The sequence below is a fragment of the Pteronotus mesoamericanus genome, unplaced genomic scaffold (genome assembly GCF_021234165.1).
Source record: "Pteronotus mesoamericanus isolate MK-2021 breed Mesoamerican mustached bat unplaced genomic scaffold, CSHL_Meso_final contig_53, whole genome shotgun sequence".
Classification (NCBI taxonomy): Eukaryota; Metazoa; Chordata; class Mammalia; order Chiroptera; family Mormoopidae; genus Pteronotus; species Pteronotus mesoamericanus.
Window position 1 is genome coordinate 5,367,044 of NW_026555195.1, and position 21,262 is coordinate 5,388,305.

The following is a 21,262-nucleotide window of genomic DNA, read 5'->3' on the forward strand; positions in this document are numbered from 1 at the left end:
CCTGAGGGAGGGACTGCATTCCTGACCTCTTCTAATGTGCAGTCGCCATGGTTGTGGGTTGTGGAGGTTGCGCATGTCAGGGGGGGACAGGGAAAGAAAGGGTGTCTTTCCTTCCCACGCTATCCAGAAGGGAGCCATCGACAGCACGGGTGAGCAGTGCTCAGAGTCACCGTTAACACGGGTGTCAGCAAGAAGCTCGGATCTGATGGGCTCTGAAGAGAATATGAATAAGGAAGATCAAGAGCAAACCTTCGACTGCCCCTTCAGTGGGTGAAGTTGGAAAAGACATGAAGTACAGAGATGCCTGGATACACAAAATCCTCCAGAGAAATTGCACTAACAAATCATGAAATGTAATCATTTGAAAGGACTTTCTTACCATCAATCCAATTCTTCTATTTCAAAACCAAGGAAAGGATGCCCAGAGAGGTGCTCATACTTATTTTGTCTTGTGGATCCTTTGGCCCGTGTGCTGTCTTTGCACACATATATAGAATGTACAGCTTATAGGCCCCTTTTCAGAATCCTATTTTCAAATGCAAAATAATTAGTAATAATGATAACAGTAATGATTACTAATAATAAATATAAGAATAAGATATGCATGTGTGTACCAAAAGGAAATCCACTGCATTGAACTTTATTCTTCACCCAGGCTAAGAAGCGAGAAAGGAAATATCGCAAAGACACAGGCCTGGGTGAGGGGCAGAGCTCAGGCTGGAGAATGAGCTTTTCGATGCCTCGTGCAGCTCATTTCTACTTTCCCACCCTGCCTCTGTGAAGAGCAAGTGTGATTATAATTTAAAATAGAGGCTGTATGAATTAAATTTATTTCCAGTTGGTTGCCTGCTTTTCTTTAGGCCCACAATTATACATGTTAATTTAACTGACTGTAATATTTGGGAGAGGAGGGGAAAAGAGCAGAAAAAAGAGATTAGTTACAAAGGAAGAGTTGAAAATAGGCAGGTCCTTGGCAAAACTGTGCCCTGCCTTGTCTGCTGGGCCACTCTCCCCTCCGGCGGTGCCCTGCTCACAGCTGCCCAGCCCCAGCCCGCTGCGCCTCCGAAGCAACTGTCTGCTTAGTATTCACCCTTCTCAGTAGCGCCTCAGAACTGTTATATTTTTCTCACAAATAGTGACATTTACCTGTCTTTTTGCTTAGCTTCAGTTAGCAATCTGGTATGTGAACAAAATCCTGGGTCTAGAATGAAAACACCTGGCATTCAAAGGTGCTTTCACACTTACTAGCTCCTGTAACTTGGACTGATTTCTTCAACTCTTTGAATCTCAAGTTCTTTTCTTGGAATTAGGTGACTTTCTGTTCTGCTTCCCAGGGCTTTTGTGAAGAAATATCAAGAGAGATAATGTGTGGAAAGTGCTTTCACTGTTCTTATTTGGATGGTTTTTTTCTAGAGACAAGTCTGGTGAAGAGAATTTAAAGCATTTAGTAGCTGCATCTTTGGGCAAGTTTTTAATCTTTCTAAGCCTCAATTTCCTTGTTTGTGAAATGTGAATATGATGTAGAGTTTGCAAGGCTGTTGTGAGAGACAACTGAGAGGAGATTTATGCTTTACAATGTGTGCAAGGCAGAGACTGGCTGGCACTCAGCAAGATCTAGGGCTAGGCTAGGTGGCAAACCTGACTTCTCTACCTGCTAAATGAAAGTCTGGGTCCCGACCAGTCTCACCTGAACTGGCTCCAGGCTCACAGACCCAAAGTCTTTTGCTGATGTAGCAATTGAATAAACTTGCTATAGAGTCTCAAGCTTGAGAAATTAACGTAATTCATCCTGTCCAGCTCTTTACGTAAAATTGGGTTTAGAAAGAGGAGTCCATTCCATGGAAGAAAACACCAGGTAGTAAACAGATTTCTGAACTAAGTCAGGAGAGCAGATAGTAAATAACAATATCCGGGGAACAAAGATCCACCAGCTCTCCCAGACTACTGACTGCGACAGCAACTTGAGACAACACAGGGATATTCCCTAGTTTCAGAATGCTGAAGCACCCGTGCCAACCAGAATAACGACTCAATACGGGATTCTCAGAGGGGCCATGTTTTCAGTACTTACATAGGATAAAGAGGTAACATTTAAAATGCATGTCCCTGAATGGATGAGCTACTGGTAATTTAATTCTCTTCTTTGCTGCTTTCTCACTCATTCTCTCTGTGCTATTCATTGTGGTTTAGCCTCCCACCCCCACTGCTAATTTTCTACCTTGAGCTTTGTTCTCCATTTCTTCTTGTACGGTGCAATCTCAGTAGAGGGAAAAAAAACGGATCTAGATGAGAGAAGTAACTTCAGACCCGCTTGGCAGTGGGAGTGGCGGGGTAGGCGGCAGGAACACTGACCTTGGAGTCACATGGCCATGGTTCAAGACCCAGCTCTGCTGCTTACTCACAGGAGACACCGACTGGTCTCTTAATCTCTGTGAGCAGCAGTAACCTAATTTGCAAAAATGGAGATAGCAGTCATTGCCCTATAGTCTCCCAGGGCTTGTTGTGAGGGTCAAATGAGACAGATTGTGACCAGTGCTGTGAAGTCCTAAATACATGCACAGGATTCATGTTATCTCTGTTATAACATGTCTCTTAGCTTGTCACAGGGAAGACCCTCATCCCTCCAGGGAGCTAACTATTCCCACTTACTGTCCTCTCCAAGTCACCTGGACAGTGTCTCACACAGTCCTGGCTCCTCTCTGCTGGAGGGGGGCTTTACGATCACTGCCTTTACATGCCGTTTCATTTGCTGCATCAACCTGTTCTTCTGTGTGTTTTATAAACATATACTGAAGGCCTCAGATAGTGTGCTATGCACTGGGGATAAATATAAATAAGTTATGGTTCCTGCTGTTCTCTAAGAATAGTTAATCACAGAAATCTCACTCTCAGGCTAGTAAATTCAAGATGGGTCTCAAATATGCCCCTTCTGGTCTTGCGTTACACCTGCTCCTTAGTTCTGTAATACCTGTGTGATGGGTGTGTTTCTTTACCCTTATGCTTAGCAAGCCTAGCGCTTTTCTTTCCTAGTAGCACATGATCCTAACGCCACAGTTATGAGTAAGGCTATCAACATGTCCTTATTGAAAATGTAGGTGATAGAACCTCTTAGTTTTTCTTCTTTCAAGGCATTATCATTAATTCTCTCAATTATACTTGGACAATAGTTCTTGGAGGAACCTTCTTGGTTCCTAAAGGTAGATCTGCAGCCCAGTCTTGGCACAACTAATGGGTGACAGGAATGACTTACTCCTTGTGCCACCAGCTTCCCTTCACTTCTCCCCGCTCCGCAGAGGGCTACCGGATGGATTTTCCCACCTGACTAATGGGACACTAGAACAATCTCTTCCCTTTGCTTGGGATTTCTGGAACACCCAGGTGTACAGCCTGTTCACACTATCACACACACTCACATGGTGCCTTGAAGCTGCCCCTCAGTGGCAAGATGTCGTTTGGGTATCAGTGATGATATTTTAATGAATGCAGCTTCTCTCAAAAGGAAGGACTTAGGAATCAACTCCATCAGATATGTGGCAAAGGTCACCATATAAGACAGTAAGGATGGGCTCTGAGCTGAGAGCACCTTGCAGTTCCTTGCATTGCAGAAGGAACGATGAAACCGGGAGCCCAGGAATTGCCCCCTTCTCTGATGACACTTGGTTGGCAACAATGATGAGATCCTAACATTCTCAAATGGGCAGACGATAAATAAACACTTTCTTTTTCCCCCTAAACAGACAAGTTGCAGCTCGGAAATTTTTCAGTTTTTCTCATTGCAAAATCAATACCCATCAGCAGTTTGAAATTAAAGGCAAGATTAGGCCTCAGTTTTATACATGCCTTATTGTATTCCCGAAGCTTTCTACTCAGTCAGATAAATCTTCTTTAAGAGGATTAGGAAACTTTCATTATCTTTATCTAACCTGAACTAACACTAAGTCTGAAAAATTAATCTATACACTGGACAAAAGCCGATAGCTGCTGGGAAGAAGGAGGATTCTTGGATGTCTTTCTAATTGAGCAGTAGAGTCTCTGCTCCCACCCACTGGAAAGTCCAACTGGTCTCCACAGAAGGAACAAGCCACCTCATTGCTAATCAAGACAGAAGAGAAGGCAGCACTCTGAGCTCCTTCTTTCCACCTCTCAATACATGTAAAGACCCGTCTGCTAAATGTTCCAAGAGAAGGCACTCTCCCCCACCACTGCACTCTCCAGTCTTTCAATCGACTGCCTGGGCCACCTCCGACTCCCAGAGGGGCTTGGCCTGCACGTGGGGACGGTGAGGGGCCTGAACCCTGGAATTGAAGACTCTGCTGCTCCACCTTTTGCCAGTTCATAGACCCTTCCTGATCCAATGTTTGAGGCCCACAGGGAGGCACCACTGGCTTCTGAGTCCAGCCCAAGACACAGCTGCCCGTGCCTTGTGAGGACACTGTCCCCAAAGTTCCGCACTTCCGGGCCTGTACTGGCGGCTGTGCACTGCCTGACAGTCCCTTTTTATTTCAGTGTCACATTTCCCAAATTTGAAGAGGACTTTGCTGTAGGCCCCGACAGCACCACGGAGGCATCAGCTTCCAATGCGGAGAATTTTAGCTCTTCTGACACCAAGACCAGGTGCCAGGCGCTGGAGAGAGTATGCACTGTCCCGTGTCTCCTGCACCTCAGACACGCGGAGCAGGCATCGCAGCTCGTCTCCGCTGACTGATCTCACTGAGCGCCTCCCCGCCCTCTGAGGAGGAGCATCGGATGTGACAGTTGTCTCTACCTCCAGATGGCAGACTGTCTTTTAGTGCCAAAGCAGTGATCATGACAAAGCCATACCCTTGGGTGGGGCATGTGTGGAGAATGGAAACAGCCGAGCATGCGGACAGCTGTCATGGGGCAGGCTGCTGTGGGCGTCGGAGAGCAGGTGGAGGCCTGAGAAGGGCTCGGAGGCAGAACGAGGCGAGGCTCCGGCCGTAGGCCAGCACCGGGGCCAGTGCAGGTGCAGGAACTGCACGAAGGCCTCTGGCCCAGCATGTGCCATTAGAAATGGCCCCCAGCGTCAGAGACCTGCATGCTGTGCTAGCAAAGAGCTGCATCCTGACTGAAGCAGGGAGACACATGAACCCTTGCTCCAACCCTCCATGACACCAAATGAAAGGAGCAACATTATACTTTTTAGAAAGGCAGGAGGAGCGAGAGACTCCATATTAGCTAAGCAAGGATGCCATACACATTTCATAAACTCACACATCTTCCTAATCTACCGCAGATGGAATCTGATAAAAGACAGGTACTAAAACTTAAAGCAGACACAGTGACTCCTTCTGAGTGCTCAGTTCATGGTCCCAAGCCACCAGTGCAGGAGACCCAGAGAGGTCTACCCACACCTCTCACCTGGTAGAGGAAGGATGAAGGATGGGCCAGTGGAGGGTGGGGCCGAGCTTAACCCTTCGTTGTTGCCGTGAGCCAATAGCTACAGTAACTGCTTTACAGAGCGATGGAGCAGGCTGTGCAGTTCATGGGGAGCAGTTCGAAATCAGTCCATTTGTATTGCTGTCTTGTTCTAAAATGGTTCTCAAGTTCTCCTAACTGCTACCTGAATGTGGTTTCAATATTTAATAGTTGATATCTGAAATTCTAACATTTCTTCGGCCCCATTTTTTTTCTACAAAGTGAAATTTGAATAAAAAAAATTATTAAACACTATGTCTGGGTTATATCAATTGAGCTTTTTAAAGGGAGAATAGGAAAGAATGCCAGGGATTTAATCCCCCCTTTTTTTAATTACATAGAGTCATTTCCACATACACTTGGAAATATAATTGGGACTAATCTCTCTCTTGATCGCAGCTCTACTGCGAGGCTGAGAGAGGCATCGAGTGGCAGCAATGCCATGGAGAACCTGGCAGAACAGGCTCGGAACACTTCTAGAACAGCAAAACTGTCTCGTATGCAAAAGCAGTCCCCAGTCACATGATTGCACATCAATAGCATTAACCTTTTATTATAAAACAAGCCTATAAGAGCTTCTTAAAAACAGATCTCTACACAAACAGTATCATATTTTATTATAGTTATATTTATACATATGGAAAGTGGACCTTGTGTCTGTTTTTTAAATATATCTGGCTCCAACTCCAAAAGAGTAAGTAACTTAAGAGAGCACAACCAGCATGTGTCAAGTAAGCTATTGATAAGAACTGAAGGATCAGAGATAAAATTGAGAAACTCCATGAAAATACTCAGTCCTCAGTCAAGGACCAGAAGGTGAGAAGGAATACAGGACTTACACTCAATCTCTGGATGGTATGGAGGAAAAGGACTTTTTGTGTCTTCATACTAGAGTAGATGCAAAGACTGAAATTGTGCTTCCCCTCTGTCATTGACAGCAACCTTGACCCATGAATCCAGCTGTAACTCACCTTGCACGATGAGGTGGACCCGAGAGGTCTTAGGGTGGTTGTCCGTCTGCACAGAGCAGGTGTACGGGCCCTCGTCATACACGTCCACGTTTTGGATCATGATGCTGTACTGGGTTGGTGTGTTGACCAGGATGATCACACGAGGGTCTATGGACCACTTGTCACTCCCAGCATAGAGGATGGTGCTGCGGTTTAGCCAGGCCACCCGGGTGACCCGGTCATCTATGGTACATCTGTGGGGTGCAGTGCAGGGTAAAAGGGAAGGGAAGAAGAAAGGGGAATATTGAGGAAGGGAGAAAGGAAGAAAGGAGAGGGAGGATGGGAGAAAGAGACGGTTGAAAGATTATATGATAAATATAGTGGTTGTATCTTTAAAAAACAAATAAAACAACATAACCTAGTGCTGAAAGAAAACAATTCATTATTGATGAGACTTCCTAAATATAGGTTAAGAGTGGTCTGAATCATCCTGAAGAACCGACGACACAAGATCATTTGCATTTGATTTAGGAACATAGTCTGTGAATATCTTTGCTCTATATTTGCTTTCCATCTTATTTCTCCCCTAGGCTTATACAAAAATTGTATTTCTTGAGCAAATTTAGCACCTTGTGGAAGAAGTGGCCTAGGGGCATGGGGAGAAAATGTGGAACAGAATTTCGAACAGTTCACAGATAAGCCACAAAGCAAATACCTAACTTGTTTTTGGTCAAAAATTGAACATGTTTACCTCCAGAGGTTCCTGGTTCTGATAACCCTCTGAACCCTTCTGCTGCCCAGTGACTGCAAACTATAATTTATAACATGGAGCGGCAAAATCCACCCTAGAAAGCCAATGATGTTGGAGGAAGCCATGACTACCTCTTAAGATTTCAGGAGAGGGAAGAGGAAATGGCCAGGCAATTTCTCTGCTCTCCTACACTCCTTCCCTGCGCCCTGAGAGCCAACAACATGGCTGATATCACCTTGGTAACCATCATTCCTCTCACCGACTAGTCCCAACAACGGGAGGCAAGTAGGGTTTGGTTTTGGGGTGCATGACCTGCGGGCTACCAGGTTTAATGTAGAAATAAATATGCCTGTTGGTCAGGAAGAAAAGCCACCTATGTTCCCCATGAGCTTAGAACCTGTAAAGGGAAAATAAAGAAGAAAGGAATCCTTTATAAATGTAGGTCTGCGAGGAAAGGCATGGTGAAAGGGTTAAAGTCCTGCCCACCTAGCACGCAATGCTCTAGTCGGAAGCCGAGCTGGGGCGTCTGAGCAAATAGACAGGGGCAATTACAGCCCGCTGCTCCCCCAGATATTGGAGCAGAGGGCCACAGGTGTACCTCCTGGGCAGAAGGGCGTGAATCCAGTGCCTCCAGGTGAGGAGACGGAGACGGAAGAAACACTGCCGTTCCTTACTACATCCGATCCCATTTGACTGACAACAGAGATCCTTCCCTCCCAGAGGGCTCGGGAGATGGGCAGCGTGCCAACAACACTGGCAGTGGAAGACAGAGAGCACATCTTGGACACGTTGCTTCCTTGTGGCAAGGTAGCCAGCCTGACAGGGCCAGGGCCATCCTGGAGCCCCAGGGTGACAGCTTGCATCGGAAGGGGAGGGCGCCGAGTCTGGAGAGGCCCTCTCCCTGGTGGGGAGGAGGAGGAGAAACAACACTAGCTTCCAATTACTGAGGTCTTTTATGTACACTTCCACCCATCACTTAGGGGGCCTGGGGAAGGCGGGAGGCCTAAGGCAGGGGTGGGGTTGATAATTAGGTGCTTTCAAATGGTAACAGGAGATTCTTCTCTTTTAAACTGTCTTATTTGCTGTGTTTTTTCAAACTACAAAAGTAAACTAAACATGTTTAAACATGTGAGCCAATATAACACAGAGATGCCGAACAGAATGAGAGGCCGAGCTCACCATTCCATCCTCACCCAGCAGCTGCTGGTTCTCCCAGGTGACTGTTTCAGCAACGGTCTGTTATCTGTCCTTGCACATTTCATGCCTCACAAACACGTGCTCACATGTGTAAAGTTTGTGGTGATTTGTTTTTACCTGAAATAGAATCGAACTCAAACTTTCCTATGAAGCTTTTCTTTTAACCTGACCACAGGTATCTCTCTGCACACCAGGAGTTAGAGAACTAATCTTGTAATTGTTTCTAGGTAACATCAGTGAGGTGAGTTTTGGGGGCCCACCTGCACACACCACTAGGTCCTAACAATTCAGGTGTCATCAAACAACTCTTCTTCACCTTAGTAAGGGTGTCACTGGTATAGAGAAAAATTGAAGTCATGTGTTGTTATGTTTTTTTTTTTTTTCAAATCCTGGGAAGTAAGTTTCACTTTCCACAAATTTTTTTCCTTCTATGGAAACTTTTCCATTTCACTGATGAAGAAGACTAAAGCCCCAAAAGACCTTCCCTGCTTTAAACTTTCAAAAGCATTTTCTTGGGGAAGGGGGAAAAAAGATAGACTCATTCATTCACTTTGAGTTGTAAATGATTGATAAGGTCACCCCTATCCCAATGGCGGCTCTGTTTGCATAAAGACCAAACCCCTGGTTGAATAACTCCTAACAGTGAAGCTATAATGGCACAGTCGCATGGGTGAGCAAGCCTGGAAGTGGGCTGCAAGGGAGGCAGAGGGAAGGGGGTCGTCTCCGGCCCTGGGGGCCACACAAACACAGGTGACGTGCAAAGAGACAGGCTGCTTCCATTTTGTCAAGTATGTGATCCCTTGCACATTTTTCAGTTGACATCATTTTTAAAATTTAAGTTATAGTTGCAAAGAATGTGTTTTTTCTCTGTGGAAAATATTCACATTTTAAAGTTAAAACATCATTATACACACACACACACACATATATTTATTTAATGAAATTTAAATACCATAGTAATCTGATACTCGGGATTATCTATTTTCTTTCTTTTAAATATCCTCATCCAAGGATATGTTTGTTGATTTTTGGAGAGAGAGAAAGGGGGTGAGAGAAACATCGATGTGAGAGAGAAACATTGATCTATTGCCTCCCGTATGCACCCCGATCAGGGATGGAACCTGCAACATTTTGGTGCAAAGGACAGTGCTCCAACCAGCTGAGCCACCCTGCAGGGCTTGATTATCTGTTTCCAATATTCATGAACAAGCTCCTCTTTAACAGTTATATAACGTACATCCTTCCTTTTTTAAATGGAACTTGTGTTTCCTCTGTATGTCCTCTGTAAGATTGTATCCTGATATATTTTATGTTTAAAAATCTTTTATTGATCAGCTATCATATTTATATATAAATTTAAATCTCTTTTATGTTCCACGACCATAAAGCTCTGAGTAATAATATTTTCTTTTAGAATGAGTTATCAATACAAGGATAATATTGATAAAACAACATAAATATATTGTCCATGTTGTTAAGTAATAATTAAAGGTAACAAGTAAGCTTTTACTGGAAATAAAGCTCTTAGTAGGATATATGAGGCTTTTAAAATTATACCATGGATATAATGAGATAGAGCAAAGGATCAATTCTATTTCTATTCCTATTTTTGCTTTAAGAGAAACCTAGTTCACATTAGCAAGGATATGAAAATGAAAATCTTGTACAAAAATGTCACTCAATTCTTTGAACCTTTTCCAAAATATATGCAAAAATTCACATAGTAATATAGCTTCAAAAATTATTTTAATGATCTCACAGCTGACAATTCAATTAGTTCCTCCTTCAATTTCTTTTAAAGCAATGAATTGGAAAATACCTGACTTGCAAAGGGCTTTATAACTCAGTATTAAATTCATCCAATTTCTCAATATCTAGACAGTATACTGCTAATATTTTACTAGGCTTTATCAAATGACTATTAAAGTAAGAAAGTAAAGAAAAATTCTCTCCTGGACAATTACTAAAGTGGAAGCAGTCAGAAAGGAGAATTTGAATTACAATTCAGTCTCAGGCACTTTCTCAGGTCACATTTAGAAAATAAGAGATCTTGAAATATATTACCTTAAACCTGTCCTGCCTTTGCGTAAGACCTACCGCTGTGGATTGGGGTGTATGCAACCTGTTCAAAAATCCAAGGGGCCTACCAGAGGCTGATTTCGAAACAGGTCAGTCCAGATCTAACTTTTAGGGCCAGAACAGACTCTCCCTCCTGGCCACACAGCCCCAGGAAAGCCTTGTGTATCCCTAGGGTAGGGCTAGACTTACCCTAGTTAGGTGACCAGGGCCCGATTTAGCTGCTCTCAAACCTGGGCCTCATCGGTGGTCATGGAGGGCAAACAGAGGGGCACGACTGGCTGAAAGCCGTATCTCAAGTAGGGCAGAGCTGAATGATCAAGTCCACAGAGTCCTAGAGCCTAATGAATGTTAAAGAAACTTGGTACAATGAGGATGCTGGTTGAAGACAGTTATTTTCCTCATAATGTTCCTGTGCTTTAGAAGAAAGAATAGTGTTAATGCTTCCTGCTTTCTTCTGTCATAATAGGGCTTTTTTACTGTCCTCTGAACAGCAGTATGAAGACAGTAGGGAAGGATTTAAAAAATATGTTTAAGTTTCTGCCAAATCTGGTTCCTTCCCTGCTGTTTATGGCTATGTCCTGGACTCTTCTTAACAACAAGCACATGAAAGAGAGTTTTTGATGTTAAATAAGGGGATCCAAGAGGAAAGCTGAGAAACATTAATGTCAACTTTCTCATTTTTTGAAAGATTTTATTTATTTATTTTTAGAGAGAGGGGAACGGAGGGAAAAAGAGAAAGAGAAAGATTGATGTGAGATAAACATTGATTGGCTGCCTCTTATAGGTGCCCTGTGTGGGGACCACACCCACAACCCAGGCAGGCGCCCTGACTGGAAACTGAACCAGTGACCTTTTGCTTTGCAAGACAATGCCCAACACACTGAGCCACACTGGTCAGGAAAACTTTCTGATTTTTTGAAAATTCTTTCAAGCATTTAAAATTTTTACATTCCAATCTAAACCTTCCTATTGGCCCTTGATAAAAGGACTCATTATAACTCTATCACAAGAAATGTCTAAAATTATATAGTGCTTACTCTGGGCCTGGAACAACTTAAAAGACTTTTCTTATATTAAATCTCTCAATCTATGCACATTTTACAGATGAAAAATCTGAAATACAGAGGCTCAGGACTCCTAAAGTCCACAGCTAATACTAGCAGAACAGGGAGTTGAAACTTAGGCAGCCTGGCACTAGAATTGCTGTACTTGAGGGCTGTGATAGTTTCCTCAAAACTAAAGTGCTTGTATGAACCACAGAAGTCCTAGAATAGCCAAAGCAATCTTGAGAAAAAAGAACAAAGTTGGAGGTGTCTTGTTCCTTGATACCAAACTATGCTACAAAGCTTTAGCAATCAAAACAACATGGTACTAGGATAAAAACAGACACATAGATCAATGGAATGGAATAGAGGCCCAGAAATAAATTCATATCTCTATGCTCAATTAATCTATAACAAAGGAGGCAAGAATATACAATGGGGTAAAGACAGTCTCTTCAATAAATGCTGTTGGAAAAATTGGACAGATACATGCAAAAAATGAATGTAGGCCACTTTTGTACACCGTTTATAAGAATAAACTCAAAATGGATTAAAAACTTAAATGTAAGACACAAAACTATAGAATTCTTACAAGAAAAGCTAAGTAATAAACTCTCGGACACTAAGAAGTTTTTTCATAGCAAAGGAAACCATCAACAAAATAAACAACCTACCAAATGAAAGGAGATATTTGCCAATGATATATCCCATAATGGCTTAATATGCTCAATGTATTAGGAAATCATACAACTTAATACCAAAAAAGGCAACCTGATTGAAAAAGAACAGAGGACCTGAATAGACACTTTGCCAAACAGGGCACAGATGGCCAACAGACATATGAAAAAATGCTCAACATCACTAATCATCAGAGAACTGCAAATTAAAACCACAATGTGATATTATCTCACACCTGCCAGAATGGCTGTTATCAATAAATCAACAAACAACAAGTATTGGCGAGGATGTGGAGAAAAGGGAATTCTCACGAACTATTTGTGAGATTAAAAATTGGTGTAGCCACTATGGAAAAACAGTATGGAGGTCCCTCAAAAATTTAAAAATATTACTATCATGTGACCCAGCAATCCCACTTCTGAGTATTTATCCAAAGAACTCCAAAATACTAATTTGAAAAGCTATAGGCATCTCTATGTTTATTGCAGCTTGATTTACAATAGCCAAGATAATGAAGCAACCTAAGTGTCCACAGATAGATTATTAGATAAAGGAGAGGTGCTCCATATATACAATGGAATATTTCTCGGCCATAAAAAAAAGAAAAAAAGATGACATCTTATCACTTGTGACAGCATACATAGAGCAGCAGTCCCCAAAGTTTTTGGCACCAGGGACTGGTTCCGTGGAAGAAATTTTTCTATGGATGGGGTGGTAGGGATGATTTCAGGATGATTCAAGCACATTGCACTCAATCTCTTCCTGTGCGACCTGGTTCCTAACAGATCTGGACCTGCACTGGTCCAAGGCCTGGAGGTTGCAGACCCCTAACCTCCAGGGTATTATGTTAAGTGAATTAAGTGAGACAGAGAAAGACAAATATTATATTTCACTTATATGCATAATCTAAAAAGCAAACTAAATGAACAAACAGAAACAGACTCATAGATACAGAGAACAGACTGACGGTTTCCACAGAGGAGGAGGTTGGGGGCTGGGTGGAAAAGGGCAAGGAATTAAGAGGTACAGGTTGGTAGTTACAAAGTAGCCATGGAGCTGTAAAAGTACAGCACAGGGAACACAGCCAATGGTGTTGGAATAACTATGCATGGTGTCAGGGAGGCAATAAACTTACTGGGGAGATCACTTCATAAGTTAAATATCTAATCACTACGTAGTACACCTAAAACTAGTATAATAATGAATGTCTTGGTAATATTTTCATTTTTTTGTAATTGCAATTTTTTTTAAAGTGCTTGTGACTTGAGAATCCATGTAACAAGGTCAGCTAGAGTAAGTTGGGTCGGCTTTATCCAATCGCTTTCCCTCACATTTATGGTACTAATTCGATTTTCTCATAAGAGAGAAAACAGCTTAGGAGACAAAAGTGGATGTTTGAAAGCGATTTTGTGCATCCCTAAGTCACTGCTAGCCCTGTGTGGGGAGAAGTGATGGAAGTAAGAATCAGAAAGAGCAAGGAAATGCCTGAACGACGTTGGAGGAAAAGGGGCTGGCAGGCTAAGCACCGATTCCAATGCCGCTGACGATGGAACTCGGGGTTAAATGCAGTCAATTTGTTTTGGTTCAGAGGAGGAGGTTCAGTTACGGGAAATCCATGCCTTGAAGCAGTGTTTTCCGAACATTAGTGTGCAACAGAATCACCTAAAACGCAGATCCCTGAGCCCGACTCCCCGGGGCTTCTGGTCCGCTGGGCTGGGGGCGGGCTGTGAGCTTGCAGCTCTGCCAAATCCTCGGCTGAGGTCGGCGCTGCCGGTCTGAGTCTCCTGTCTGAGAATCACTAGTGGCCTTAAAGAAACTAGACAAGAGACAGGTGGAAATTTAACCAAAATAACAAAATTTTCCTGAAAATTGGCCAGCTTTAATTTTTTTGTTTGTGTTTGTTACTTTTTTTTCATTTTTACATTTTGCCTCTGAAAATACAAAACTAAAAAGTGCCATGATTCACACAACAAATATCTAATCAGTGTCTGATGTGTATTAGACAACGTTCTAGGAGTTGAAACTGCTGGGAAAGAGTGAGGTCATTCCCCTCGAAGCTCTGTCCAGGGAGACAACAAAAGTGTATAAGTAAATAAATACCTTGGTTTCAGAAAATAAATGGTGGGGGGGGGAAAACAAACTAACGAATGATGTGGCCACGGGGAGGCCTGGGACCACACTGGGGACGGAGTGGTCAGGAAATGCCCCTCTGTGGCCTGCGTGCTAGATGTTGACATTTTTACATTCTTAAATCTGATGCAAATGTTCATCTGAAAATCACGTCTCACTCAAAAATAAAAGGCACATCTCACATACACAGAGCTGCAAAAACCTTTAGATTATCTGGGTAGCTGGGGAAGAAGTCTCTTAAATCAGACTCATAGCCTCTCCTATGTGGATAACATTATAGGTGTTGGTATTCAAAGAATTGACAGTTGGCATTTTGAGACACTGAGGTTAACTAGAAAATGCCTTTATAACTCTACCCTTCTTATTGGGATAGCACGTAGAATATGTTGCATTCTGCTCTGTCTTACCGAGTGCATATTGGAAAATAGAGATCAATCTCTAATACAGACTCATCATTCTAAATCCCTACATCTCTTTGTAATCTAATGTTAATATCAAAGATTCTGAACTTCACAGAATTTACAATACTGGATTTAATTATTTACACAGTTATTTGTTAGACAACAAATACCACAGGGATAAGAACCTTGTCACTGGCTTCATTTTGGATCATCAGCGCCTCCCACAGTTTACCTGGCATGTAGTAGAAGATAAATACATATTAACAATTATTGAAAGATGAAGGCAATGTTACATCTGGCATCAGAAGTACCCACATAACTGGCCATTTATGCATCTTGATCCCTTCCTCTGTTTCAACCATCACCCCAAATCCCTCTCATCTGACAACCATCAATTTGTTCTCTGTATCTATGAGTTTGTTTCTATTTTGCTTGTTCACTCATTTTGTTTTTTAGATTCTACACGTAAGTGAAATCATATGGTATTTGTCTTTCTTTGACATTTCACTTAGCATAATACCCTTTAGGTTCATCCATTTTGCCACAAATGGCAAGATTTCATTCTTTTTCATGGCTGAGTAATATTTCATATTCCATTGTATATACTGTGGTGTGCACAAATAGGTTTACATTTGTAATCCAAAGAAATAATACAATAATTAATAAATAATAATATAAGAATACATTGTATTTCATGTGTTCACAACTGTAAACCTACTTTTTTACTGCACCCTGTACTCTGGATATGCTATGAAGATTGAGATTTCAATGAGATGTCAATGTTCAGATTTCTGTCTACTCTTAACAGAGACATCAACAAGTACTTCTTCCATTGCCTCAGCCTAAGGAGAAAAATGCAGAGGTGGTCTTACGGTGACGTCAATGAAGTCCTGCTAAGAAAAGCCAAATGGTGCCAGGGTCCACCCCAGCAATGAAGGTTCCCAAAGTCGGCTGAACTAATGTGGAAGGAGCACTTGGTTGTCATCTGGCACATGTTGAAGCGAATGACGATGCTCTTACCATGTTCGCATTGCCACTTAGAAATTTATTTTAATAAGACATCACCTGTTTCATTAAATTGAGATTATAGATTTTGATTTTAGTGGTTATATATGTGTATGATGCATAAATTTGGATTTTAGAGCCTAGAAGTATATGTGGTTAAGGCATTTATACCTAGTTTTATGATCATATGTATATAAATTTTTAAAAGGAACATTTCCCCTGGGAATCCCAAGACCTTTGTCTCTGCTCACCTCACCCTCTGCCTTTTCAATGACCCCTGGAGAGTCTCCAGTTTAAGAAATGCTGACAGAGGTGGTAGGGTTGCATGTTAAAGCCTGAAAATGCATCTTTTGAATTTTCTTTCTAAATTTACCCATAATATTAGTTTTTTTGTGTTTTGTTTTGCTTTCATTTTGTTATTTGCCTTTTTTCATAAATGGAAAGGTAATTCAAATGTCATTAAGAACCTTACATGTATCAAACTATTAATAATGCCTGTTTGTTGGGGGGAGGCAGGAAGATGGAGACAAATGTATTTGAACAATAAAAAAAAATTAAAAAGAAAATAATGCCTGTTTGAAAAATAGGATGAAGATCTTGCTTTAGAGAATTCGAAGACTAGTAATAAATGGATTTTTTAAAGAAAAGGAGACAAGCTAAAATAAAACATTTTTAAATCAATTCCCAGAGTATTTTAAATTTCACAAAGCTGTTCTCCTGGGAAGTTTTAACTACTCAGTGATTTCCTGAGTTACAAACACAGCCAACTCCAGAGCATTGCTGTGGACCCTAAATTATGTAAGAGAAAACTTTATGATTCACAGAGTCGAAAATTCAACAAGGGTAATAACTCTGCTACCGCTAATATTTGCTGATAAGGTATGGATGGAGAAGAGCTCTGCGAGTCTCTGTGGAAGAGTAGGAGGAATTCGAGCTGCTTAGAGAGGGCCCAGGATGGAAATATTTCAGCGGTGCAAGACATTGACTTTGAAGGCTGCTGGACACATGGCTCCTGCCCACCGTTTCTCCCTGGAAGATGGTGCCACATGAGCAGCTGCTGGAATGGAGTACCACGGGACTGCACAGAAGGGGCGCCATTGTGTGAGTGCATACACATGTGTGTGTGAGTGTGTAGGAAGGAGAGGGGTGTCATCCTGAGAAAGGGAGAATCATATCAAGTACATGCAGAATGAGGGCCCTGGGAAAAGTAGAGTGTTTAAAGCAAAACCAAAGAAGGTGTGGGTTACCCTGAGAACGGTGTCACTTGAAGCAGAAAATCATCTGCAGGAGGAGGATGTGCTGTGGTTTCAGCCATGACCGATGATATATGAGTCCATCAGGACAGTGCCCGTGGTGTCCTGAAGCAGGTAGGGGCCACTTCCGGCCCCCGCAGCACAGCGAGGGCGCCACCTGAATGCAGACAGCAGCTCCACACCCCTCGTCAGCCATGCGAGGCGGCCAGGCTGACGGCCGTTCGCAACAGAGCATCTGATACTGGTACGGAGAGTGAAGGGAGTGATTTATGTGGAAAGACGGCTCCACAGAGAGGTGGAAATTGCTTTCAGCCACGAAGGAGAAGTTAAACTGCAAGGCTCTGGGAGGCGAGAAGAGGAGAATCCTTATCATGGAAACAGAAGCTAAAGCGTAGGGGAGCCGAGCCTCATTGTGAAAGGGAAAGGTAGGTAAAAAGGCCGAGGGACACCCCAAAGACAATAATGAGTGACTGAGCTGGAGTCCTCCCACAACTCAAGCCGCTCTCTACGTTCATTGGGTGTGTTGGGAAGGGAAACTCACTAGTTTCCCAGCAAGACACAGGCAAGGCCAAAAGAAGAACAGTAACCAATCCATTATGAGATGTGGCCTGCCTTCAAGATTCTTTTGGTCTCAAGCAGGTGACAGAATACTAAGAACATTAAAAAACATGCTCTCACTTTCACGAATATAATAAAAAGTGCACACACAGTCATTCATTTAACAAATATTTATTGCCCTGGCTGGTGTGGCTCAGTGGACTGCGCTCTGGCCTGTGATCCAAAGGGTCACCAGTTTGATTCCCAGTCAGGGCACAGGCCTGGGTTGAGGGCCAAGTCCCCAGTAGGGGACACGTGAGAGGCAACCACACATTGATGTTTCGCTCCCTTTCTTTCTTCCCCTCATCCCTTCCCCTCTCTAAAAATAGATAAATAAAATCTTTAAAAATATATTTATAAAGCACCTACTCAGTGCCAGGCATGCTACTGGACCCTTGGGATAAGGTGCTGAGCATGGTACTTCCAGATCTGTGGGAGGAGCATGCAATCGACAAACCTCTAAAGTACCTGTATACTGCCACAGACTGAGCTGGGCAACCGCCAGGTGGCCATGTTCTAGGGACAGTATGAGAAGCCCTACTCAGACACAGTCTAGAGACAGGCTTTCCTGTCTCCAGAAGTGGCTAGTAATCTAGGATAGAAAACTGAGATTACCAGGTACATGTGTTGACTATGGACCATTTTAGAGAGGGCAGGGCAGAGGCACAGGCCCTGGGACAGAGGTGGACTTTGGTAAGGGACAGAATGGAAGCCAGAGTGGCCCAAGCAAAGTGTGTGGGTAAATGCGGGGGCGGAGGGGGGGGGGGCATGAGCCTTGGGAGGTGCACACTTCTACAGTGAAAAGCCTGCATGGCATAGGTGTATGGGGACTACCTGAAGAGGGTGACATAGAGACAGGCCACGTTTTAAATCATGCTTTTCACACACAAGAATATGCTGGACTTCTTTTGGAGAATCAACTGTTGCAGGACAAGCGGCTGAAGAATGAGTGAAGGGACTATTGTATCCCTGTTGACATGTGAGAATAGTCTAGTGACAAAAGGGTCTGCAGCTTCAGGAAGGAGTGGGTGCCTGAGGGAAGGAAGAGGGTAAGGAGTAGAAAGAGTGCTCATGACATTTTCAAGACTGTTGGCAGCAAAAAAAGGAAGAGAAATAAAGTTAGGGCATTAGACTATTCTGAAGGGTTTTGTGCTGTTTCTGTTTCTTGGTTTAAGAGTGGAAACACTTGGAAACTTATTTACCCATTTTATAAATATTTACTGACTATCTACTGGGTGCTAGGACTTTTCACATTGTTTTATGTACACACATTACCCGTGCATCTTGTTAGTTCGCTAAGTCTGGGTGTGGACCGAAATTCTGCACTTCTAATAATCTTTGAAATTACGCTGATGTGCTGGGCACTGCACTTTGGCCCGATTTCATCCACTAGGGATGCAACTGTGCATAAGACAAGGCCCAGGTTTCTTACATTCTAATATATAGGTAAATACTTATGAGATTAATCTTATTGAATGAGAACACCTGATGAGGTAGGAGAAAGGGGATAGATGACAGAGGAAAATTATAACAAAGGTGAAAAAGGATGGGATTTAAAGCATGAAGGAAGGGTGCTTCATCTGCTGTGTCATAAGAGAAGAAAAAAAATAATAGAAATAAGAAATGTTTGTGGACCTGGCTATGGGAAAGCAAGAGGGCCACTGAGTGATGCTTTCTATTTTCTCCAAAGTAGAGGGCAAAACTATCAGTGAAGGTAAATGGGAGAGGAGGAGAGAGGGAAAAGCAGATGCAAGAAGAAGTGAAATAGCTGTTGCATAAAAATGAGAGGAAAATTACTGGGGAACTGTACTAGGACGCACAAGCAGCGCTAGGTCCCATTTGCCGTTGCTGGGCAAGGATTTATAGTGACAATGCTCTGCCAGCTTTGAGGATATTCTCCAGCTTTGCTCAGCTGCTCAGCTGCAGGCAGAGACTATATGGATAGTTGGGTTCATCTAATGTTGGAGAATGCCAGATGAGCAAGAGAGAACAAGCCAAGGATTAAAGAAATTAAAAATGATTGAGTAAAAGGATAAGTGAACATAGGAAGGGCTGATGGATAGAAAGAAACTGTTGTTTTGGTATGCTGGAAGTCTTAATGAGGCCCCTGAGCAAATGAACTGGAGTAGAAGAAACTACACATGATGGAAAGTGCTAGAAATACGTGGTGACCGTGCAATGATAGGCCTTGTCAAAGAGAGATTTAAGTAACTTTGAAGTCAGATGGATCATGTAGGTGGATCTTCATAACTTGAGAATGATGATTCAAGAGAGTTCTTTATGAGTTTTAATGACATGTAAGTTGAGTATTAGAGAGATAGTATATTGTGGGGCTAATAAGAAGGCCTTGATATCAGACAGAAAATAGTTGTATTACATTCAGGCCTTAGGAACAGGCATTTTGTCTAACTCCTTGGAACCTCCATTCCCCCATCTGTGAAGGAAGATGGGCATGTTTACCTCCTAATGTTATTAAATGTTATTTTGAGGTTGAATGGAGTAATGCATGTGAAAGTCAGAAATGTGCCTGGCAAATAGCAAACATTCTTTGAACAGAAGTGCTCTACAACTACTGTCAAAGAAATCTGCAGCTTCACTTGGAAAAATATAATTCAACTTTTGTTATCTGGGTGTATATGTTAGTTTAAGCAAGTGGTACTGAATCCATTTACTTATCATTTCCCAAAAAGTTCTGAAGCCTTCTCTTTCTGTATTTTCAAATCTGTGAAGAATGAGATTTGATTGAGAGTTGTTGAAGCCCATTTTAAGACAGGTTACTCTGCCAGCTAATATAATAGATTAGAAATAACTTGGGATTTACATTTATAACATTATCTAGCTAATCAAGCCAGTGTTTTTCCAGTCTACCTATAGATTATTTCACTTTTAATGAGATTTTCATCTTCCTCCCAAATTCTTGCACTTCAGAAGTATTTTGCACTTGACCTCTGTAGAATTCTGCAGTAAGATTTCACTTCCTCCTAAGGCTGATTTTCTCAGCTAAAGCCTTCGAGAGAATTTTAACTTTGTATTTTTATCAGGCCTTGTGCACAGTGTGTTGACACAGTGGTTGATGGGCTGGTTTCTAGATTGATGACCAGTGGTTGGTAAAATGCTGTATTTCTAAAAACACGTAATTGAGAGATCAATCAATACAATTGTGCACACCTGAAAGAGAATCCAGCTGGCCTGCGGGCCCCATAGCGTAGGCAGCAGTGTCCTTGTCTGGGCAGCTTCACTGCAGAAACAGGACAACCCTCAGTCTAGACGAACCAGATACCCAGAGCGTTCGTTCTCAAGCTGATTGAGACATTACTAAAATCAAATGCAAACTGTGTAAGTGCTGAAGGGGAGGAGAGTAATGGGGTGACTGGGGATAGGATCACAATGGAATGAATTGCATTAGGTCACCGTTTCAGAGCAATACATTCCATTTCTTTAAGAGATGTTTATAGCACCTATACTGCAGGGAGGGTGCGAAAGAAAAGTGAAAATCATTCCAAGGGCCTCACTCCCTACCCAAGGAGACATCAGGAGCTGATAAGACAGTTTTTCAGGGGTAGTGGTAAGGGTGCATTTTAGGGTAGTTGAAGGACAAGCACAGATTTTAGCAAAGGGTCTCTCCAAAGAACCAGGCAAGTCAAGGGTGGATGGCCATGTCATACTTGGAATCACCACATGGCTTTGAGATGCCTCCTTTTTTCTACCTTTTCCTTTTGTGACTGTGTCTTAAAAGGTAGCC

General features: G+C 42.5%; 1 protein-coding gene across 2 annotated transcripts in view; it reads right to left on the minus strand.

Annotated features, from left to right (window-relative positions):
* Positions 1-21,262, minus strand: part of OPCML (opioid binding protein/cell adhesion molecule like) — a 472,446-nt gene that overhangs the window by 210,474 nt on the left and 240,710 nt on the right. For both annotated transcript variants that reach the window (XM_054579472.1, XM_054579471.1), the window contains exon 2: positions 6,408-6,640. In XM_054579472.1, coding sequence (XP_054435447.1) covers positions 6,408-6,640 — 233 coding nt within the window. The remainder of the gene's footprint in view (positions 1-6,407; positions 6,641-21,262) is intronic.